The sequence below is a fragment of the Doryrhamphus excisus genome, linkage group LG18, assembly GCF_037039965.1.
Source record: "Doryrhamphus excisus strain RoL-2023G ecotype Guam linkage group LG18, RoL_Dexc_Guam_v1.1, whole genome shotgun sequence".
In the NCBI taxonomy this organism is placed as follows: Eukaryota; Metazoa; Chordata; class Actinopteri; order Syngnathiformes; family Syngnathidae; genus Doryrhamphus; species Doryrhamphus excisus.
In genome coordinates, this window is record NC_136374.1 from 1,839,378 (window position 1) to 1,864,297 (window position 24,920).

The window sequence follows — 24,920 nt, forward strand, 5'->3', positions numbered from 1 at the left end:
TTATCACATGTATACTACCTTTAGTTTTGTCATTTCACGTTTTACGGTGTTAGCCAAATGCAGACGCTCTCCGGACGCTGACCGATGACGTACAACAGATTGGCGCGAAATTATGTTTAGTAACTAGTGTATGGCGGCGTGATCCTTGTTGGTGTGGGTCCACCGGAACTTTTAAACGGTGCGTAATGCGGCTGGGTTTGTAACAGTTTTGATAACCAGAAGAGTAACAAACTTAGAGTTGTTAAAGCTATGACACCCCCTCATTATAAGCTGCTGTCGTCTCAAAGCTAACGTTAGCAATAGCACATTGGAACCAGTACCGTAGTGGCTGTTATTAACCTGGTCACGTGGTGTAGAAAATAAACTTTCCAACATTGTATCTCATCAGATGATGCGGAAAAGGCGAAGCTCCACTGTGGACAATGCAGAGAAACACGCCCACGCCCCCGCTGCTGCCAGTAAGACAACATCCATACATTTTCTTTACAGTTTTCCCTCACTAGGGTCGCGGGAATGCTGGAGCCTATCCCAGCTGTCATACCTTACCATTCACAGTAGCCGACTCTACGGTGGCCCATATGGGACAAACGTCAGAAATAAACACAATGAAATAAATGTGGGAAATGCTGCACATGGCAACACACACCCTCAAAGCCCAGAACATGAAAGAAATGGTGCACAAAAACACATGATCTTGAACGCCATAATCTATGCGTTCACAGAGGCGAAGAAGAGTCGCACAGGTGGCCGTCAGACTAAGGCGTCTGCACCGGACGAGAGCATGGAGAGTGTATTCAGTGTGTTTCTACGAGAGGCGGGTGTCACCTTGAAACGAGGCGGCACAGCCAACGAGATCGGTGAGTTTTTAAAAAACACACACTCTTGGATAAATGTCATCCACCGTTCATTTCTGCTGGTGTGTATTACTCTGTCCAGCTGTTGACCAGGTGGTGTTTCAAAAGAGGATCCAGAAAAAGCTACAGAAGAGCCCGAGATACCCCGGTGTGAGTATACGTACTTCTCTACTATGTAATTTACGGATTTTTACTTGGGGGGACTGAAGCCCAATCTTGACCCCGGTCGGGGAAAAGGATGCTGCGGGATACGAGCGCATTGACCACGAGGAGAAGAATGATTTAGCCCTAGATTTCTGGAGTATTTTATGAAAAGCAGTATACTACAGTGCCCCACTGGGATCTAGTGTCATTGGAAAAAAAAGTCAGCAAGGTGGGACCCCTTGGTGGGACATGTTAGGTGTACGCGGTACTGCGATCTGGATCAGATCAGGATGATGGTTTTGCCATTACAACTTGTAGCCCTGCTTACAAACAATACATTGGATAGCAAAAAACAAGGAGTAATTTCCATTAAGAGAGTAGTTGAAAAATATAAATAATACATCCTTATACAGTATAGTGTATAATTTAAAAAAAGGTATATGTATTCACATTTTTAAAATCATGTCAAGTAGGTCATTGAATTAGTGTCAATATACAAGGTATGATACTTCTCAAATTTGATATTAATTATAAGTTTTAAGTGTTGAAAACTGTACAAACAAACCACACCTTTTGAGGTGAAAAAATATAAATTAGATATTAGAGATGCTATTTTTTTTTTTTACTTTACCGATACCGAAAGATTTCTGCTTCTCAACATTGATATGAGAACCAGAGTATAGAGGGGAGGGAGCCACTTGGTGTGGCCCCGCAAGGTGCACTGTATTTGGGTACACACTCCAAGCAGCCGTTGTGCCGCTATGGGGGTCTGGAGAACCAGAGTATAGAGGGGAGGGAGCCATCTGGTGTGGCCCAGCAAGGTGCACTGTATTTGGGTATACACTCCAAGCAGCCGTTGTGCCGCTACGGGGGTCTGGAGAACCAGAGTATAGAGGGGAGGGAGCCACCTGGTGTGGCCCAGCAAGGTGCACTGTATTTGGGTACACACTCCAAGCAGCCGTTGTGCCGCTACGGGGGTCTGGAGAACCAGAGTATAGAGGGGAGGGAGCCATCTGGTGTGGCCCAGCAAGGTGCACTGTATTTGGGTATACACTCCAAGCAGCCGTTGTGCCGCTACGGGGGTCTGGAGAACCAGAGTATAGAGGGGAGGGAGCCACCTGGTGTGGCCCAGCAAGGTGCACTGTATTTGGGTACACACTCCAAGCAGCCGTTGTGCCGCTACGGGGGTCTGGAGAACCAGAGTATAGAGGGGAGGGAGCCACCTGGTGTGGCCCAGCAAGGTGCACTGTATTTGGGTACACACTCCAAGCAGCCGTTGTGCCGCTACGGGGGTCTGGAGAACCAGAGTATAGAGGGGAGGGAGCCACCTGGTGTGGCCCAGCAAGGTGCACCGTATTCGGACACATGCTCCAAGCAGGCAGTGTGCCCCTATGGAGGTCAGGAAACCCAGAATTTAGAGGGCAGGGAGCGACCTTGTATGGCCCAGCAAGGTGCACTGTATTCGGACACACGCCCCAAGTAGCCCGTGTGATGCCACAGAGGTCTCTGGCAAACGTTTTGGGTTTTGTAAACGCTGCGGCACGGTTGTTTCAGGAGTCTGTTAGGTTTTTTTTTTGTGCTCCATGAGTTTTTTCCCCCCCTCATTGCTGTGCAAGTGAATGCTGAGCTCAGCTAAGGGGGCGTTAGGATGGGCCGTTAACGTCACAGGTAGGAGAGAAAGGAGCGCTTGATTCGCTCACCCGTGCAGTATGAGTAATCTTGGTTATATTGGTTATTGGTTATCTGAGCTATTTTTAATGTTATCATATTTTTTGGAATGATGTCATAGTTCCCTCATATTGGGCCAATAATTATGGCGCATCCCTATTATAGGAGTATACGTATATTATTGTTAAGTAACAAAGGCGTTGCTCAGATTGTGCAGGAATTCATCAGTGGATTGGAGTCGTATATTGAGGATGCTGACAGATTTCGGAATTGCCTGCTTCCTTGTGTCCCGAGACTGTCCGATGGAGATTCCAGGTATACAGTAGCTGTCATTCACATCGAAACTCAAGACATAGGAAGTTTTTTTTTTTAATTATGAATGTTTTCTTCTATTTGCAGCTCCGTCAGCTCCTTCCAGGAGAGCCTGCTGCGCATGTTGTTGGGGATTGAGATGCTTCAGGTACCAGGATGAATACAAATAAAATAGAATTAAAAAAGTGGACTTTATTCTGGAATAATGTATAATAATCTGCTTTTTCCCCGCTTGTAGACTCTGATCATTAACACCTTGCTTGAGAAACTCCCTGAATATATGCTCAATAGGTCAGTACTTCATGTTCAGTTACATTTGTTTCAACGTAACGTTGCCTTCATGTGTGTCTCAGCACGGACGAGGCCGGGCTCAGTATTCCACGTCTCATCATCAACCAGCTCAAATGGCTGGACAGAGTTGTGGACTGCAAGGTACTTTATCGTCCGTTCTTCAGCTGACGGCCTCCGGTGGGCTTCAGCGTCGTGTCCATGTGCTTACTATATCTCAGGACCTGGCAGCCAAGCTCATGGAGCTGCTGTCTGCGGCGCCCGTGGACGTGCAGCGTGACATCATTAGCAGCCTGCCAGAGATACTGGAAGACTCCCTGCACAACGACATCGCCCGGGAGCTCGAGTATGTGCCGTCAAGTACCAGCCATGCTTGCAGACGTGCATATCATTAACATTTCCCTGCAGGTCTTTACTGAAGGAGAGCACTCGGTTGACGGTGGCCATCTTGGATGCCCTTTCAAGCCTGAACCTCAGCTCTGGATTACTCACTGAGGTACTTAACTCTTAACTCTCTGATGTAGAGTTAGTCATTTTTACATGAATGGTTGATATATGTTATACAATGGCATCAATTAGGTTTTCATTATACCCTCCTGAGTGAAATTTTGAAGTAAAAAAATGTCAAGAATGTACATTTTTGCATTGTTGGATCTTCAGGAGGTTCTTGGTAGAACTTCAAAACACAAAAGAATAAAAAAATGTAAGTGAGGAATGTATTGCAAATAAGCATTAGAGAGAAATTAGCTGAAAAATTAAAAAAAACTAAACCTCCAGAAAAATATGATTCCAGCGTTTCCAGGAGGCTAGTGGGAATGTTGCTCCAGGTGCTGAAGATGCGTTGGATTTAGATGAGGGGAAGATGCAGGATGGTCTAAAAGAGTCAGCTTATTCCTCTGGAAGAAGTCCTTTGTCAAGTGTTGGACCAGGGCCTTCAGCCCCCGCCACCGTTTGACGCCCCTGCACCACATGAAGCTCCACTGTTCCATTGAAGGATCATGATGGTTGAAAACATCTCAGGTGGGATCTCCTTGGAAGCCATGAGGACCGTCCAGGGAGAAGAAAACTTTCCTCCACCTTTCAATGTCCCATGTTTGGTGCTCTCCTGCTCATTCCAAACATTCCAATTTTGTGGCGTCGATGAAGAGCTTTTTTCTTCTAAAAACCTTTTATGACAGATGGACAGATGGTTGTTGACTGGCCACCACCTTCATTTGGGCCGAGGATGGTCCTTTTGTTCCTTGAGCCTCAGCTTCACTTCTTTTTTCAGAAGTTTGGAATGGCTTTCTTACTACGTTCATTCTTTGTTTTGCGCTAACCACTTATCCGCCGTGCAGCCCTCCTTAAGATCCAACAGGACAAAATGTCCATTCTTGCATTTTTCCGACTGGTCTCGACATTTTGATCAGGCATGAATATACGGTATTGTTCCCATCGTTTCAGGTTCGCGGAGCAGTGATGTCCACCGTGGCTGCCGTGCAGCTGGAAGACCTTCCCGTGGTGGTCAAGTTCATCCTTCACTCCGTCTCAGCCTCTGATGCGTATGAGGTCAGGAGCACCACGCCTAGCGCATGCTGTCTGTGTAGTCTGTTGATGAAACGCCATCCCCGATGTGATCTCCGGTCACATGGTTGACGGTGGAAACACCACAACGTGCTCTAGCTCATTGGATCTAGCTCATTGGAGCCGCCATCACCCCTTAAAGACAGTCAGCCAAATCGTGGACATTTCTCACATTTCTTATACTCCGTTCCATTGGAGAGCCTACATAGAAAATACATTGTTTCAATACAGCAAAACCAGACAATGAAGATAATAATTCATTCAATCATTTTCTACCGCTTTTTCCTCACAAAGTTCGCGGGGGTGCTGGAGCCTATCCCAGCTGTCTTGGGGCGAGAGGCGGGGTACACCCTGGACGCATCAGTGGTTAAAATCGGTTCAAAACTGTGGAACTTGTTACTGGACAAAAAAATTTTATACGCTGTAACACAATAACACAGCAACCAATGTTTATGTAAGTTTGTGCTTTTGAAAATAGCACAAAAAAAATCCAATATGCTAATTTACCTTACTGGTAATGCTAACATGGTTGCTGGTAACATGTTAACACTAAACATAAAAACACTGTCAATATAAGCTTATAACTTTAAACGCCCAAAAAAAGCTAACATGCTAATTTTTTTAAATTAGCATTTTTAAATGCTAATTTACTAGTATTGCTAACATGGTTGCTGGTAACATGTTAACACTAAACATAAAACACGGTCAATATAAGCTTATAACTTTAAAGGCCCAGAAAAAAGCTAACATGCTAATTTTTTTAAATGCTAATTTACTAGTAATGCTAACATGGTTGCTGGTAACATGTTAACACTAAACATAAAAACACTGTCAATATAAGCTTATAACTTTAAAGGCCCAAAAAAAGCTAACATGCTAATTTTTTTTAATTAGCATTTTTAAATGCTAATTTACTAGTAATGCTAACATGGTTGCTGGTAACATGTTAACACTAAACTTAAAAACACTGTCAATATAAGCTTATAACTTTAAAGGCCCAAAAAAGCTAACATGCTAATTTTTTTTTATTAGCATTTTTAAATGCTAATTTACTAGTAATGCTAACATGGTTGCTGGTAACATGTTAACACTAAACTTAAAAACACTGTCAATATAAGCTTATAACTTTAAAGGCCCAAAAAAGCTAACATGCTAATTTTTTTTAATTAGCATTTTTAAATGCTAATTTACTAGTAATGCTAACATGGTTGCTGGTAACATGTTAACACTAAACTTAAAAACACTGTCAATATAAGCTTATAACTTTAAAGGCCCAAAAAAGCTAACATGCTAATTTTTTTTTATTAGCATTTTTAAATGCTAATTTACTAGTAATGCTAACATGGTTGCTGGTAACATGTTAACACTAAACTTAAAAACACTGTCAATATAAGCTTATAACTTTAAAGGCCCCAAAAAGCTAACATGCTAATTTTTTTTTATTAGCATTTTTAAATGCTAATTTACTAGTAATGCTAACATGGTTGCTGGTAACATGTTAACACTAAACATAAAAACACTGTCAATATAAGCTTATAACTTTAAAGGCCCAAAAAAGCTAACATGCTAATTTTTTTTATTAGCATTTTTAAATGCTAATTTACTAGTAATGCTAACATGGTTGCTGGTAACATGTTAACACTAAACTTAAAAACACTGTCAATATAAGCTTATAACTTTAAAGGCCCCAAAAAGCTAACATGCTAATTTTTTTTTATTAGCATTTTTAAATGCTAATTTACTAGTAATGCTAACATGGTTGCTGGTAACATGTTAACACTAAACTTAAAAACACTGTCAATATAAGCTTATAACTTTAAAGGCCCAAAAAAGCTAACATGCTAATTTTTTTAAATTAGCATTTTTAAATGCTAATTTACTAGTAATGCTAACATGGGTGCTAGTAACATGTTAACACTAAACTTAAAAACACTGTCAATATAAGCTTATAACTTTAAAAGCCCCCAAAAAAGCTAACATGCTAATTTTAACTTTTTAGCAATGCTGACATGCTAACTGTTAGCATGCTAACACTTAGGAGCACTTACTCTTACTCTCTATATAAGTTTTTCTACATATGAAAATGGCTTAAATGCTAACATGCTAATATGTCAACTGTTAATATGCTAATATTGAACATGAAATTAATTCTTTTGGAGATAAAGTATCTATTTTCACTACCATATTCATTCATTCCTCATGAGGGTCGCGGGGGTGCTGGAGCCTATCCCAGCTGTCTTCAGGCGAGAGGCGGGGTACACCCTGGACTGGTGGCCAGCCAATCAATGGACAATTTGGAGTCGCTAATTAACCTAGCATGTTTTTGGAATGTGGGCATTCGTACTGGGAGCCGTTGCAGTGTCTCACCGTTATGTGTGTGTGTGGACAGGTGGTGTGTAGCCTTCGTAAGAAACTAGAACTGGAGCAGTGTGTTCTCCCTCCTGTACTCCAAGCGTCCCAAAGCCGCCTGAAGAACAAAGTAGCAGCAGCGTAGGTATCACGGGTAAACGGTACAAAGCACGGATGCATGATGATGAACTCGTCATGGGGAGCACAGTCGGGACCGGTGCGGTTCTGTGTTTCAGGTCCAGGTCCCCAACAGCAAACAAGGGCAGCCAGGACGTCGTGACGCTGGTCGTGGATGCCATCAAGTCGGCAGTGCGCTTCCAGAAGACTCTGTCTGAAGCCTGGCTCAAGGTGCTCAATTGGGATTTATGCCCTCCCTCTTTTATACACAAAGCGGTCTGAGTGACTTGGTTGCTGTTTTGACAGGCGATCGAGTCTGTAGAAGAAGTGGAGGACCACAAGGTGAATTTCATGTGACGTTTGCATAGTTTATTGATTTGGCTTTTTTTTTTTTTTAATAATGCGGTGCTACAGCCAAGGTAAAAATAACCCCAATAATCCCTTACTTATGACGCTTGACTGGCTTAGACCCCACAGTGATAAGTGAATTCCATGAAGTGGAATTCTTCATTTATACATTTGTAGATAGAGCATAGAACACCTGTTTATGACCTTGTGAATACACATTTTAACATTAGAGCCCTCTAGAAATGGAATAACAACACTATAGTTACCTGTACATTCCTATTACCCAATATACACTACCGCTCAAAAGTTTGGGATCACTTTCACATTTTTTTTTTCCATTTGGTTAAGATCCAAAACAAAAGGTATAGGGTATAAAATAATCATTAGATAAAAGTCAAGTTCAAAAGTAAAAAAAAAAAAAAAAAGAGTATACTAGGAGCAAGAGTTAAAAGCTAAATTAAATAAATGGGTCTTGAACCTATTTTTAAAAATCTCAACGGCGACTTCAGGATGCTGGACTTGCTGGGTATTTGAAACTACACATGTAGATATGCTAAGTTATATATATTTCAAGGGAAAAACTGCATTTTAGCTTTGAGGTGGTGGTTAATAAAAAGCGTATTACTAGTATGAATTATTTGTTTTTTCCTTCGACAATTTTTGTTTTTTTCATCTCCCCAAATAATTTTTTTTCTTTCTTTCTCATATTAGGACTTTCCAAAAAAAAAAACACCCAACCTCTTTGAAATGACTTATAATGTCATCATCATATTACAGCTTCATTCTCCTGAAATTCTGCTTTTTTTCCAGAATATTTTGACTTTATTCTTGTAAAATTACAGCTATTTTTTTTTCACTTCCGCGGTTAAGTTTCCCAACTATTTAAACTTTCCTCCGGTCAATTTGCTTCTCCTAATGATGACTTATTGCCATAATATTTTGACTTTGTTGACTTTTTCTGCAGTCTAATTTCACAAATTTATTTGTTGTTTTGTGTATTTTTAATAGGATTTCGACTTTTTTACTTAGGATGTCAACTTTATGGTACTAAAGTGATGTTATTTTTTTTCTCTCATGTGATTAGAACCTTATTCTAAAAAAATGACTTTTTCCTCATGAAATCACAACTTTTTTTCTTGGGAAAATGACTTTAAATTTACTTCCTGCGGTAGTCATTGTCACATGACTGTTACATTACTGCCATCTAGTGACCAGTGTTGAATTCTACATATTTCAATGCCTTATATATATATACATTTTACATCATTTAGGCATATAAATTCTCAATTTCGGCAATAAAATACACACATAAATATTAATATTTTTGGCTAATAATTGAACCACTACACCGCATGATATATAAGGAATCTATTTTAGCAATACAATAAGGTGAAGCTGCAACATTGGAAGAGCAAAGCTACATGAGATAACTAATTGTTAAATGAATACCTCCATGGTAATCAACCAATCAGGTGATAGATCTGCTGGTGCTCTTCATCCTCCACTCCACCAACGCCAACCAGAGTCGACGGGGGGCCGAACGGGTGTTGAAGGTTAAAGTGCGGAGCGGTCAGATCCCCGAGACGCTGCTGCAGAAGACCTTTAAGGACAACACGCAGGCAAGCGCATTTTCCCGCGATGTGACTTATGATTGACACGTACGGTTTGTCTGATGTCTGATCTTGGGCTTCCAGGTCCTGAGAGTGTATTTCCCCTCCATCCTAGCGCTGGCTCAGAGCTTGCTGCGTTCGCCGGACCCCTGCGTGGTGCCGTTTGGCGGTCTCATGTATCGACATTCATTCTCTGCTTTTGATTCCTACTGCCAGCAGGTGGATGTTCTGTTCAATTCCAACTACCAGCATCGCCTGGTCTTTGGTTTTAAACACCTACCTTACACCTGCCATGCGCTTTTTCCAAGGAGGTGGTGGGCTGCTTGGTGACCCACGTGTGCAGCGGCGTCGACGGCGAGGTGGACATGGCCCTGGAGCTGCTCTGCGGCCTGGTGACGGAACAAGCTTCAGCCATGGGGGCCTATGCCGTTTTTGTCAAGGTCAGTTGGGAACGCCAGAGTTTTTTTGTTTCTTTCATGACAAAATGCAGACACGGGTTGTGATTATTATCTGATTCTTCCTACTCCTTTTAGGGTAGGATGGATAATGCTAATGTTAACATGTGACTTGTGAGGCACGCCTGAAACAAATCCGCCGTACGACATACCATTCATACGTAAAATGAATTCCTTCCTGCAGGGAATTTTGGACTACCTGGACAACCTCACCCCACAGCAGATTCGCAGACTTTTCCATCTTCTGAGCAGGCTGGCGTTTGGATCGCAGCAAGGCTCCCACATCCAGGTCCCCGCTATCATTTCACTCTTTATTGTCCTCGGGCGGGTTTGGGGGGGCCTTTTTAACACCACCGTTTTTCACTTCCCACCTCAGGATGATATGCACATTGTGATTCGCAAGCAGCTCTCCAGCACCGTGCCCAAGTACAAACGGATCGGGATCATCGGCGCCGTGATGATCATAGGCAGCATGGGGGCGCTCAGGTAGGGGCTCGCCCTCACTTGATGTTCTGTCATGTCTTTTTTATTTCTCCGTCATGCCCTTTGCACCATCCAGGCCAAATGACACAGATGCTCACGACGGCTCGTTATCACCCGAGACGTTCAGACAGGTAAACTGTCTGGTCTTCTGGTCTTCGTTTCAGGTTCTTCCACCTCATGTAAGACGTTTGTGTTGCAGTTGTCGGCTCTTTTGGAGCTGGTGCAGTCCAGCAGCGAGACTTCGCCCGAAGCGTCAGCTCTTTACTACGATGAGCTGGCTAATCTGATACAGACCTCCACCCTGGACCCGCAAGTGCAGGTGGGAGACCATGAAAGTACAGTACTTGTACAGTACTACACCTGCGGATTGCCTCTCAAAAGGATTTCTTATTCACAAATGAGCCGTTTTTGATGCATCAGTGGTTAAAATCGGTTAAAAACTGTGGAACTCGTTACTGGACACATTTTTTTTTTATACACTGTCACACAATAACACAGCAACCAATGTTTATGTAAGTTTGTACTTTTGAAAATAGCACAAAAAAAATCCAATATGCTAATTTACCTTACTAGTAATGCTAACATGGTTGCTGGTAACATGTTAACACTAAACATAAAAACACTGTCAATATAAGCTTACAACCTTAAAGGCCCAGAAAAAAGCTAACATGCTAATTTTTTTTAATTAGCATTTTTAAATACTAATTTACTAGTAATGCTAACATGGTTGCTGGTAACATGTTAACACTAAACATAAAAACACGGTCAATATAAGCTTATAACTTTAAAGGCCCAGAAAAAAGCTAACATGCTAATTTTTTTTAATTAGCATTTTTAAATGCTAATTTACTAGTAATGCTAACATGGTTGCTGGTAACATGTTAACACTAAACATAAAAACACGGTCAATATAAGCTTATAACTTTAAAGGCCCATGAACATGCTAATTTTAACTTGTTAGCAATGCTAACATGCTAACTGTTAGCAATGCTAACATGCTAACTGTTAGCAATGCTGACATGCTAACTGTTAGCAATGCTGACATGCTAACTGTTAGCAATGCTGACATGCTAACTGTTAGCAATGCTGACATGCTAACTGTTAGCAATGCTGACATGCTAACTGTTAGCAATGCTGACATGCTAACTGTTAGCAATGCTGACATGCTATCTGTTAGCAATGCTGACATGCTATCTGTTAGCAATGCTGACATGCTAACTGTTAGCAATGCTGACATGCTAACTGTTAGCAATGCTGACATGCTAACTGTTAGCAATGCTGACATGCTAACTGTTAGCAATGCTGACATGCTAACTGTTAGCAATGCTGACATGCTAACTGTTAGCAATGCTGACATGCTAACTGTTAGCAATGCTAACATGCTAACTGTTAGCAATGCTAACACGCGGCATAGGAGCACTTACTCTTACTTTCTATAGAAGTTTTTCTACATATGAAAATGGCTTAAATGCTAACATGCTAATATGTCAACTGTTAGCATAACATTGAACATGAAATGAATTAATTTGGGGATAAAGTATCTATCATTTTACGTTTGCTGAAAAACCCAATAAATGTATTTGTGCATTTTTGCTGATATTTTGTTGCTATTTTTCATTTTGTAAAAGATTAAAACCAATCCAATATGATTCAAGTTATATACTGCCAATTTTTCTAGTGGCATTTTTTCTTCAGATGGGCAAGACTATAAAACCAAATATGTTGATCTTTGAGAAAAATAGTTTATTATGAGGAAGAGTTGATTGTGTGATGAAGCTGTGCTGCTTAAACGAGTGAGGTGATGAAATGAAACGTCCTCGTGCACAGGAGAAGATCAGCATGAGAGTCTTGGACGACTTCCAGGGTGACTTTGTTGTGGACCTGGGTCCAGACGTCCAAGGGTGGGTGAGCGGCAGTCGGAGCCAACAACGTCAGTGCCTTGATGAGCTAATGGCGTCCCGTTCTCCGCTCTCAGGTCCTTCCCCTTCCCGGCTCGCGTCATGTACGACCTGGACGAGGAGGAGAGCCAAGGGGGCATCGCCGTCAACCTGATGCCCCTGCTGGCCCAGGACGTCCACCGCAAGGCAGAGCGGCGTGGTCGCGACATGAAGGACAACAAGTCAGTCACCTCACACTCGTCTGCTTTGTGACTTTGCAATGTCTCTTTTTTTTATCTTCTCCCATCTGCAGGAGTCCTCTGTGTTTGTCCCCGTTCTTCCGCCTGCTCCGGTTGTGCGAGGAGAAGCAGAACCAGGGAGAACTAGAAGAGATCGATGCCTTGCTGGGTGAGGAGAAGCCGCTTCCTGTCGCTGTTCCCCCGTGTGGCTGCCGGATAACATCTGGGTGTCCGTTTTGTCCAGGCTGCCCCCTCATCCTAACAGACGTGGAGGTGGTGGAGAAAATGGAGAGCCTGTGCAAAGTCGAGAAGGAGTTCCTCTGCACTTTACTCTTTCACACCATCAACTGGTTCAGAGAGGTAGCTTCACAGCTCACGGGTGCGGGTCGTGTACTAGCATCTTCTGAGCAAAGTTCTTCCGTGTTGTGGCAGCTGGTGAATGCCTTCTGCAGGCTGAAGGATCCAGAAATGAAGATGAAAGTGATGACCCGTCTGCAGAACATCACCTACCTCCAGACCCTGTTGGAGAGAGCTTTGGCAGGTGAGCGTGGCCGTACATAACGTACATGCACAGCATCCACGTCTTCTTGTCTTGTCCAGGAACTCCTGGCTACGTTCCTCCTGTGGCTAACTTTGATGGAGAGAGCACAGACGTGATATCATCTGGCACCGCTGCTCCTCTTCATAAGACAAAGAAAAGTAAACCAAACGCACCACGGCAGATATTTGGATCGCACTCAAAGATGACATCAATTCATCTTTTTAAGATGGCTCAGGAAAGAAGAGGAAGGCGCCTGGAAAGAATTCCTCGGAAAGCAACTCCCAGGTGGAGGACAAGCTGGAGGAAGATGAAACCCAGCAGGTGAGCAATAAAATAAAAAAATCAGTTAGAGATGCGACTTTCATAGAAACACAAGTCAGCCCAGTTCATCCGCTGAGGGGAAAAATGAAAGAATACAATCACATTCGATATCAGCGTCATAATTCTGGACAAAATTGCAGGACAAAAATCAACTTCAGTGACTGAAAGCTAGATTCTTACATGCAATAATGGATTTTACCAAGTTACCACGATACTTTTGTGAGCTTGAAATATTCGAAGAAACGTTCAGGAAACTCGTCAATCATCATTTTCTTCTATTTATCGTAATTCACAATGATAACTATATTAGTTTTCATGTGTTCATTCACTTTCTATGTTAATACACAACAAATCCTAAAATGGAAACATTAAATATAGTGGCATAAATGGGCAAAAAGAATTGCTCATAAAGAAACAAACCAACCTTCAACCTGCCATTTGTCTCTTTCTGTACATAAAATACAGCTACTAATGGTGATTAATCATGATTAATTTGAACAGTGATGAATCAGATAAATATCTCTATGTTACATTACTTTATTTTACTTTTATTTAACTTTTATTTTACGCTACTTTTCAAATGGCGCTGGTTCTCAAAAACAAGAAAAACAACTAATTTTGTCCCACAATGTTCTTTATCACTGTAAGATTTTAAGTTGGAAAAAAATGGCTAAACTAAACTAAACTAAAGTGGCAATTAAACAAGTTAAATAGCAAACAAATATAATTAAAGTACTAACCAGAATATATGTGTAAATAACAAAAGCCAGCTATATACACAAATAGGAAACATGACAGTGTCTAGGTGGGGCATACACCTGATCAGTGAGGGATGATTGGCAGCTCCCTCACAATCACAATAATATTTTAAAAGCTTCAATAACATGAATAATGTAATAAATAATAAATTCAATAAGAAATGCACCAATATGAAATCAAATCCCCAAGAGATAAACGACACGCGGTGTTCCTGAATGCACCTCACTTCACTTTAAATAGTTACTCGTACAAAATGGCCTCAATGCAGGAGTCCCGAGTCTTATACAGTCTGCATTCAAATGGTAGCGTAGTTGATGAGACGTTCTTGTTGTTGCAGGAACCGGAGAAGGAGACCCGGCAGGGAGTCAACCTGCCGTCCTACAGGTCGTTTTTCAGGGAGCTGGACATGGAGGTGCTCAGCGTGCTTCAGTGCGGCTTGCTGTCTCGCTCCTTGCTGGACTCTGAGCTTCAAACCAAGGTGAGATGGTGGAGTCATGGTCAGGGTCCAATCCAGATTTCAAACCACTTGGGTGAAATTGAGATTCATCCTCTTCACTTGGAATTGAACGGGTTTTGTGTGCACATGCACTTTGACCTTTTACAACTCCCGTAGAAACGAGAAGAGGTTCTGTTGGGCTCAGCAGAGCTGATTTTCCTTCTGGAAGATATGCTACGCAAGCTGGAGTTTTGTCTGACAGCCGCCCCGGCCAAGAGAGCGCCATTCCTCAAGGTACGCCGCCTGGGTGTTAAACTGAAGGCCAGAGGGCCAGATTTGGCCCACCATATTATTTTGTCCGGGTCGTGGGGGCAGCAGTCTCAGTGGGGAAGCCCAGACCTCATTTTATTTTTTTAATTATTATTTTATGTTTTATGTTTCATATGCCCATGTTTATAGATTTATTATTGTAGTTTTAAAATATATTTCTTTTTTAAATTGTTTTTGTTATTTATAATGAAACAAATATTTTTATATATTTTATTTTCACAATTCATTGAAATGTATTTACATTTAAGAAATAAATAATGCGTAAAAAAGAAGAAAAAACAATTTTTTTAAAATAAAAAAATCACAATATTCCGGTTTTATTCTCGTAAAATATTTCCCTTTATTTTGTAAAATGTATTTTTTCCTCTAACATATTTTAACCTTATATTTATGACCTTATGATTTATGACTCATATAATATTGTGCAATGAATCTTACCCATCTACCTCTCTACACCTATTTAGCTACATTTTTTAACTACTAAAATGACATTATTTTCCTGATAAATTTGTGAATTTTTTTCTCATTAGAATAAGACATTTTAAGACATTTTAATTTTTATTTTATTCTTTTTTATATTCTATTTCAGTGTTTCCCCCGATATTAATGACTTTTTTTTACTATAATATTACGACTTTATTCTTGTAGTATATTCATGCAGCATATTCACGTATATTGACACACCTGAACCGGCAGCACTCAGTCCAAATCAGACAGCTTTGTTTATAAAAATTACAAAAATATATTTAAAATTAATAGCAAAAAAGTCTGAATTAAAAGTAAAGAAAAAATGGTGGAAACCTTTTTTTCAAATATACGCGAATAAAATAAAAGTTGAAAATGTTTTTTAAAAATCTATTAAAATATTATTATTAATTTATAAAAATTAACAAAATTATATTTATAATAAAATACAAATAAAGTCAGATTTAAAAACATAATAATGGAGAAAAAATTAATCAAACAATAAAAATAATGCAAAATGTCTGACTGACCTCAAAGTAAAATCTATTTCATTAGTCAGACTTAGATCTGCACACAAATCGGAGCTTTCTTGCCATCTTCGTCCCGACAGGCCAGAGCCGACAGGAGCGTGGGTTTCTCCCACCTGCAGCAAAAGAGCCCCAAGGATGTGGCCACCTTCTGCGTCCAGCTGCTGCCCGCCCTCTGCTCGCACTTGGAGAACTGCCACAACCGCTTCCAGGTACGGGACGATTGCCACGCCCATCTGTGTTTCAACTCTCACCCGCCCTTTTCCATCTTCAGACGGTGCTTTCCGAGAATGACGGCATGGTGGACGGGCCCGCTGTGGACGCTCATGAGCATCAGCTGGTATCATCATGCTGCCACCTTCTCCTGCAGGTCCTCAACGCCGTCTTCAGCTGGTAGGTAGAAGGCTGCTACGTCACATCGGGCTTTTTTGTCCACGATGAAGCAGCTGAGTGTATGCGTCCTTCTGACATGTCAGGTCTGGATTCAGCCAGCCGGGCCATCGGAGCTTACTGAAGAAGGCTTTGGGTGTTTTGGCAGGACGTCTGAAAGATGGAGGAGATGAGCTGAACCTGGAGCTGGTTGTTAAGTAAGAAGACTTCCAAATAATATCCCATATTTTTTTAGTTTTTGTGGACACACAGCTGATCTTCTTTGTGGACAGATCCAGCGTGGAGTACCTGCTGAACTTCCGCAGCACCATTCCCAATCTCAGCTCGGCTCTGTGCCTGTGTCAGCTTCTGTCCGCCGTGTCGGAGAAAGGGGGGAACCCTGCCGCGTACAGGGAAGCGGCTGGTGGGTCCTCACACTTTTTAGCCATGATACAGTATACCCAACTCCCCCCCCCCGCTCCCACTTTAGTGTCAATTGTTGTTTTGTGGATTTAGCTTCGCTCGCTCTGAGCTTCTTGAGGCAGCCATGGCTGACGGTCGACGGAGAGAAGCAACGAGGGACCAAATTCAATGAAGCACTTCAGACTGTCCTAAGGTTAACACGATCAACCCTCGTTGCTTTCTTTATTACCAAAGATTTTTTTTTTTAATCTAACAGAAAGGTTTGCATTTGAATTTAGTTGAACTTTTTATGTTTTTATAAACCTGAATAAAACATTCCCAATAAAACGTTGTTTTCCCTCCTGCAGCATCTACCTGAGGAACATTGACGATGTTTTAAAGGCAGTGGAGGAAATCGCCAATGAAGGCTTCCCTCAGATTATCAATGCATCCAAAGATGAGAGTTCTGCCGCTTGGCCGACGCTGACCAGGTAAACCCACCATCATCATCATCATTGTTGTGTCTCTCTTGGATTCTGTCTCATATTCTGTCATCCATCCTTTTCCTTAAAGGCAGACCTTCCTGGTATTCTATAAAGTCCTGATGACCGAGCTGGAAAAATCAATCCGAAGGATTCCATCGGGCAAAAGCAGCGACAGCAGTGAGGTCTGCCACTAGGTGTCACCCTAAACAAACTAACCAGAGATGCTCCTTGTTGGCCGTGCCGCTCATACAGTGATCCCTCATCCCGTCATGGCGGTTCATTGGTTCCAGACCCAACCGTGACAAACTGTGATAAGGAAGTTCCCATGATATTTACATATGGGATACTTTCACCTTGCCACCTTCTAAATACACTTTTTAACATTATTAGAGCCCTCCACTCATGAAATAACACCCCTATAGTTACTTTTACATATCTATTACCTAATATGGTAGATATTATAAGAGAAAATAAGACATCAATGACCTTTTAAAGGTCATTTTATCGCATTATTAGAGCCCTCCAGATATGAAATAGCACCCCTATAGTTACTTTTACATATCTATTACCTAATATAGTAGATATTATAAGAGAAAATAAGACATCAATTACCTTTAAAGGTCATTTTATTGCATTATTAGAGCCCTCCAGATATGAGATAGCACCCCTATAGTTACTTTTACATATCTATTACCTAATATAGTAGATATTATAAGAGAAAATAAGACATTAATGACCTTTTGAAGGTCATTTTATCGCATTATTAGAGCCAAATAGCACCCCTATAGTTATTTTGACATATTTATTACCTAATATGGTAGATATTATAAGAGAAAATAAGACATTAATAACATTTTAAAGGTCATTTTATCGCATTATTAGAGCCCTCCAGATATGAAATAGCACCCCTATAGTTACTTTGACATATCTATTACCTAATATAGTAGATATTAGAAGAGAAAATAAGACATTAATGACATTTTTAAGGTCATTTTATTGCATTATTAGAGCCCTCCAGATATGAAATAGCACCCCTATAGTTACTTTGACATATCTATTACCTAATATAGTAGATATTATAAGAGAAAATAAGACATTAATGACATTTTAAAGGTCATTTTATCGCATTATTAGAGCCCTCCAGATATGAAATAGCACCCCTATAGTTACTTTGACATATTTAATACCTAATATGGTAGATATTATAAGAGAAAATAAGACATGAATGACATTTTAAAGGTCATTTTATCGCATTATTAGAGCCCTCCAGATATGAAATAGCACCCCTATAGTTACTTTGACATATTTATTACCTAATATAGTAGACATTATAAGAGAAAATAAGACATTAATGACATTTTTAAGGTCATTTTATCGCATTATTAGAGCCCTCCAGATATGAAATAGCACCCCTATAGTTACTTTGACATATCTATTACCTAATATGGTAGATATTATAAGAGAAAATAAGACATAACATTTTAAAGGTCATTTTATCACATTATTAGAGCCCTCCAGATATGAAATAGCACCCCTATAGTTACTTTGGCATATCTATTACCTAATATAGTAGATATTATAAGAGAAAATAAGACAATGACATTTTTAAGGTCATTTTATCGCATTATTAGAGCCCTCCAGATATGAAATAGCACCCCTATAGTAACTTTGACATATTTATTACCTAATATGGTAGATATTATAAGAGAAAATAAGACATGAATGACATTTTAAAGGTCATTTTATCGCATTATTAGAGCCTTCCAGATATGAAATAGCACCCCTATAGTTACTTTGACATATCTATTACCTAATATAGTAGATATTATAAGAGAAAATAAGACATTAATGACATTTTTAAGGTCATTTTATCGCATTATTAGAGCCCTCCAGATATGAAATAGCACCCCTATAGTTACTTTGACATATCTATTACCTAATATAGTAGACATTATAAGAGAAAATAAGACATTAATGACATTTTAAAGGTCATTTTATCGCATTATTAGAGCCCTCCAGATATGAAATAGCACCCCTATAGTAACTTTGACATATCTATTACCTAATATGGTAGATATTATAAGAGAAAATAAGACATGAATGACATTTTAAAGGTCATTTTATCGCATTAGAGCCCTCCATATATGAAATAGCACCCCTATAGTTACTTTGACATATTTATTACCTAATATGGTAGATATTATAAGAGAAAATAAGACATTAATGACATTTTAAAGGTCATTTTATTGCATTATTAGAGCCCTCCAGATATGAAATAGCACCCCTATAGTTACTTTGACATATTTATTACCTAATATAGTAGACATTATAAGAGAAAATAAGACATGAATGACATTTTAAAGGTCATTTTATCGCATTATTAGAGCCCTCCAGATATGAAATAGCACCCCTATAGTTACTTTGACATATCTATTACCTAAGTAATAAGTATTAAAAGCAATAATATAAGTATATAATATAAGTATTAAAGCAAGATGCCTCCAGGAGACGTTTTTGTGACATTCCGTGTGTGTCCTCCCATCTTCAGGCTCAGACGGAGAAGCTGCTGACATGGAACCTGGCGGTGCGGGACTTTCACATCCTGGTCAACCTCGTCAAGGTGTCTTCATCCGTTGGCTCTTCCCACGTTTCTTTTTATGACTTTTATTGCACTTTATCGTCTCAACTGAAGCTCACTCTGCTGTGCAGGTGTTTGATTCCAGGCCTGTGGTCAACGTGTGCCTTAAGGTACCTTTTTTTCCTCTGCACGCCGAGGTGTGTTTGTACTTTGAACCCGATCACACCTTCTTTATCTTTATGGCTTCAAGTATGGACGCCTTTTCCTGGAGACTTTCCTGAAGTTGGGGATGCCGCTCCTGGACCTGAGTTTTAAAAGACACAAGGTGAGGCACCGTGAAAGACCCCACAGCCGTGGGGTGCGTCCAGCACAACATGAAGCATCCCTGGCGCACCCACCATGCTGCGTTTCTTCTCTCAGGAGGACGTTCAGAACCTGTTGAAGACCTTCCAGCTCAGCACCCGCCAGCTCCATCACATGTGTGGACACTCCAAGGTTGCTGCCCATCACACACAAACACACTTCCTTTAGTCTGCAGTAGATCCCTTTCCATACAGGCTAAAAAGTATGCACTATTAAGCACGTTTTACACAGCATTTGCAAGCATAAAAATGAAGTAGAAGATGCATCCAAAGACTAAATTATATGTAGTATTGCACACTGCTCACTAGGTGGCAGTAATCTTAACAGGACGGTAAAGGTGACTATAGGGGTGTTATTTCATGTCTACAGGGCTCTAGTAATGCTAAAAAAGCGTATTTAGAAGGCTGTAAACAGGTTTTTTTTATGTCTTATTCTCTTTTTATGTCTACTTTATTGGGTAACAGGATGGTAAAGGTGACTATAGGGGTGTTATTTCATGTCTACGGGGCTCTAATAATGTTAAAAAGCGTATTTAGAAGGCTGTAAACATGTTTTCTATGTCTTATTCTCTTTTTATGTCTACTATATTGGGTAATAGGACTGTAAGGGTGACTATAGGGGTGTTATTTCATGTCTACAGGGCTCTAATAATGTTAAAGCGTATTTAGAAGGCGGTAAAAAGGTTTTCTATGTCTTATTTTCTCTTTATATGTCTACTTTATTGGGTAACAGGACGGTAAATGTGACTATAGGGGTGTTATTTCATGTCTACAGGGCTCTAATAATGTTAAAAAGTGTACTTAGAAGGCTGTAAACAGGTTTTTTATGTCTTATTTTCTCTTTATGTGTCTACTATATTGGGTAACAGGACGGTAAAGGTGACTATAGGGGTGTTATTTCATGGATACAGGGCTCTGATAATGCTAAAAAGGCGTATTTAGAAGGCTGTAAACAGGTTTTCTATGTCTTATTTTCTCTTTTTATGTCTATTTTACGTAATAGGACTGTAAGGGTGACTATAGGGGTGTTATTTAATGTCTACAGGGCTCTAATGTTAAAAAGCGTATTTAGAAGGCTGTAAACAGGTTTTCTCTCTTATTTTCTTTTTTTATGTCTACTATATTGGGTAACAGGACGGTAAAGGTGACTATAGGGGTGTTATTTCATGTCTACAGGGCTCTAATAATGTTAAAAAGCGTATTTAGAAGGCTGTAAACAGGTTTTCTATGTCTTATTTTCTCTTTATATGTCTACTTTATTGGGTAACAGGATGGTAAATGTGACTATAGGGGTGTTATTTCATGGATACAGGGCTCTGATAATGCTAAAAGGGCGTATTTAGAAGGCTGTAAACAGGTTTTCTATGTCTTATTTTCTCTTTTTATGTCTATTTTAGGTAATAGGACTGTAAGGGTGACTATAGGGGTGTTATTTCATGTCTACAGGGCTCTAATGTTAAAAAGCGTATTTAGAAGGCTGTAAACAGGTTTTCTATGTCTTATTTTCTTTTTTTATGTCTACTATATTGGGTAACAGGACGGTAAAGGTGACTATAGGGGTGTTATTTCATGTCTACAGGGCTCTAATAATGTTAAAAAGCGTATTTAGAAGGCTGTAAACAGGTTTTCTATGTCTTATTTTCTCTTTATATGTCTACTTTATTGGGTAATAGGACTGTAAGGGTGACTATAGGGGTGTTATTTCATGTCTACAGGGCTCTAATGTTAAAAAGCGTATTTAGAAGGCTGTAAACAGGTTTTCTCTGTCTTATTTTCTTTTTTTATGCCTACTATATTGGGTAACAGGACGGTAAAGGTGACTATAGGGGTGTTATTTCATGTCTACAGGGCTCTAATAATGTTAAAAAGCGTATTTAGAAGGATGTAAACAGGTTTTCTATGTCTTATTTTCTCTTTATATGTCTACTTTATTGGGTAATAGGACTGTAAGGGTGACTATAGGGGTGTTATTTCATGTCTACAGGGCTCTAATGTTGAAAAGCGTATTTAGAAGGCTGTAAACAGGTTTTCTATGTCTTATTTTCTCTTTTTATGTCTATTTTAGGTAATAGGACTGTAAGGGTGACTATAGGGGTGTTATTTAATGTCTACAGGGCTCTAATGTTAAAAAGCGTATTTAGAAGGCTGTAAACAGGTTTTCTATGTCTTATTTTCTCTTTTTATGTCTACTATATTGGGTAATAGGATTGTAAGGCTGACTATAGGGGTGTTATTTCATGGATACAGGGCTCTAATAATGCTAAAAAAGCGTATTTAGAAGGCTGTAAACATGTTTTCTATGTCTTATTCTCTCTTTTTATGTCTATTTTGGGTAATAGGACTGTAAGGCTTACTATAGGGGTGTTATTTCATGGATACAGGGCTCTAATAATGCTAAAAAAAGCGTATTTAGAAGGCTGTAAACATGTTTTCTATGTCTTTGTTTTCTCTTTTTATGTCTACTATATTGGGTAATAGGACTGTAAGGGTGACTATAGGGGTGTTATTTCATGTCTACCGGGCTCTAATAATGTGACTGTGAATGAAACGTAACCGAGCGGCTTTGTCATGGATGGCTCAGATTCACCAGGATACCAGCTTGACCAACCACGTGCCGGCCGTGAAGAAGAGCCTGGAGCTGTTTGTGTACAGGGTGAAGGCCATGCTCACCCTCCACAACTGCCAGGGCGCCTTTTGGATGGGCAACCTCAAGAACCGCAACCTGAAGGTATTCACCTCGGACGTGTGTGACCGGGTAATCCTCCATACGTGCGTACGGTCTGCTGTGTAAGGATCATGTGCTCTGCAGGGTGAGGAGATTCTTTCTCAAAGGTCACAAGAAAGTGAGGAGGACGATGAGGAACGGGAGGAAGACGAGCAGCCGCCTCCACAGGACCAATCAGAGGAGGAGGTAATGGACACTTTTTAGACATCTTGGGGTGGTAGTCATCCAGCTACCGATGCTACCAGGAAGTTAGCCGGACCTGAGAAAAATTGCATCATGAAAAAAATAGCTGGAATTTTTACGCCAATAAAGTCAAAATATTGAGAGAAAAATGTCCTCTTCTACAGAGACGAAAATATGCAATTTTATAACAATAAAACTTGTAATATTATGAAGAATAATAAGCTGATTTTTTTGTTGCATTGACTCGAAATATTACAGCAAAAAATATGTTTTTAATCCATCATATAAAAAACACAACAACAAAAAGGTATTGTTTTTGGATAGTTAGGTGACAGGAAAAAGGTCCAATGTGACGAGAATGAAGTCCAAATATTACGGTAATAAAATCATAACTAGGACAAGAAAAATGACAAAGTTAAAACGGTAGGGAAAAAAAGCTGAATAAATGATTTTAAAAAGTTGTAATTCTACGAGAACAAACAAAAGGTTAAAGGAAAAATATCCTCTTCTACAAAGAAGAAAAATATCAATTAAATTTTACTAGAATAAACTTGTAATACAATGAAGAATAATAATGTGATTTTTAGTTGCAAGCAAAAAAATTGTTATTAAGTCATATTTTAAAAAAAAAAGTCATTTTTGGACAAGAATTTGCGGAGAAAGTTCTAAGAATAAAGTCGTAACTAAGAAGAAAATTCAAAAGAAAAAAGTTAAAATAGTTGAAAAAAACTGCATAAATAGAAAAAATAGCTATAATTTTACAAGAATAGTCAAAATGGAAAAAAGAGAAAAAAGTTATATTCTTCACAATTTTACACAAAATACTCATGTGGAAAAGTATATTTATCATGAAGTTGAAAAAAAAATAAAAAAGGGGAAAATGAGCAAAGAAGGAAGTTGATACTAATAAGCCTTTCCACCTCACAAAGCTGAAATGCAATTTTATTTTGAAATCCTGTATATACTGTATACCTAGCATAACATATTAAAGTGCTATTTTTCACTGTGTGCCTCTCGCTGGAAAAAGTGGGCACACCCGTTGTGACTTTTTATGTACAAGCTGAGCGACTTAACATTCCAGGCCTCGTAGCTGAACGGGGTCGTGGAAACGGAAGAAAACACTCAGCCTCGGCAAGCGGAATACACCAGTGGAAAAGTGAGCGTGACACAAAGCAAGCAACGTGGGGGCTTAAAAGTTTGGCAGGAGGGAAGACGGACGAATAACAGCCGCCCGCCGCTGCAAGCGAAACAGGGCGACGTGCCTGATGAGACCCACACCCGGTCCTTCTCGTTGAAGGAGATTTGCCTTCACGGTGCGTTATGCAAACGGCTTCATAACGGCAGTTGTGTTTTCCCCCTCAGGGTCGAGACGGCGACAGCGATGGCGAGGCAAAAAGGAAGCTTGGCAGCGAGGAGAATGACCTGCAGGAGGACACGGGTGACTCTGATGATTCTTAGGGTGTGATTCCACTAACAAAATGAAAATGGATGGAATTCTGCTTTTATGCTCGAGTCCAATCCCAAATACACTCACCTTAGAAAGTTTCTTTATTGACATGTTTGCTACCAGAATATCGACGTGACGGCCTGTCCTAACTTCCCCAGAGCTCAATTGTAAACAAACATTCACTTTAACAAACTAGGTATATTAAATGCTCCACAATTGAGGAAAAAAATCCCCATCAAGCTTACAAAATATCTTATCAAACCGTATGAAAAGCCATCACCATGGCCGTTGAAAAGTGCAAAACCTTTGCCAGAGACCTCCATGGCGTCACACCGGCTGCTCGGCGTGTGTGCCCGAATGCAATGCACCTTCCTGGGCCGCAGCAGGTGGCTCCCTCCCCTGTATTCTGGGTCTCCTGACCTCCGTATCAGGGCACCCCAGATGCTCAGAGCTTGTGGCCAGATACAGTGCACCTTGCCGGGCCACTCCAGGTGGCTCCCCTCCCTCTATACCAGGGGTGGGCAAACTACGGCCCGGGGGCCACATCCGGCCCGCCAAGTGTTTGAATACGGCCCGCCCAATCTTTCCAAAGTATTTCATTTAAAGTCAACATACAACCTGGCATCATGGCCTGAGCCAACCTTTTGATGGTTTTATCAATTTCCTTTTTTGACATGGTCTGT

The 24,920-nt window shown here is 40.2% G+C and overlaps 1 protein-coding gene across 1 annotated transcript; it reads left to right on the plus strand.

Annotated features, from left to right (window-relative positions):
* The first annotated feature begins 12 nt into the window (after nucleotides 1-12).
* On the plus strand, nucleotides 13-24,909 carry fancd2 (FA complementation group D2). The gene is made up of 44 exons (XM_078798530.1): nucleotides 13-178; nucleotides 389-458; nucleotides 723-857; nucleotides 937-1,004; nucleotides 2,875-2,981; nucleotides 3,066-3,126; nucleotides 3,217-3,269; nucleotides 3,332-3,410; nucleotides 3,488-3,612; nucleotides 3,675-3,762; nucleotides 4,710-4,814; nucleotides 7,219-7,319; nucleotides 7,415-7,526; nucleotides 7,602-7,637; nucleotides 9,116-9,262; nucleotides 9,338-9,472; nucleotides 9,562-9,693; nucleotides 9,893-9,997; nucleotides 10,085-10,194; nucleotides 10,268-10,322; nucleotides 10,391-10,510; nucleotides 12,019-12,092; nucleotides 12,167-12,310; nucleotides 12,382-12,476; nucleotides 12,552-12,667; nucleotides 12,740-12,848; nucleotides 12,908-13,006; nucleotides 13,075-13,169; nucleotides 14,266-14,406; nucleotides 14,542-14,658; nucleotides 15,770-15,898; nucleotides 15,961-16,079; nucleotides 16,163-16,273; nucleotides 16,349-16,479; nucleotides 16,572-16,671; nucleotides 16,826-16,948; nucleotides 17,031-17,124; nucleotides 19,491-19,562; nucleotides 19,652-19,690; nucleotides 19,771-19,845; nucleotides 19,941-20,015; nucleotides 22,464-22,610; nucleotides 22,692-22,793; nucleotides 24,153-24,909. Exons 2-44 carry the CDS (start codon nucleotides 389-391, stop codon nucleotides 24,246-24,248), a joined length of 4,347 nt encoding a protein of 1,448 aa, XP_078654656.1. The 5' UTR covers nucleotides 13-178; the 3' UTR covers nucleotides 24,249-24,909.
* The last annotated feature ends 11 nt before the right edge of the window (nucleotides 24,910-24,920 follow it).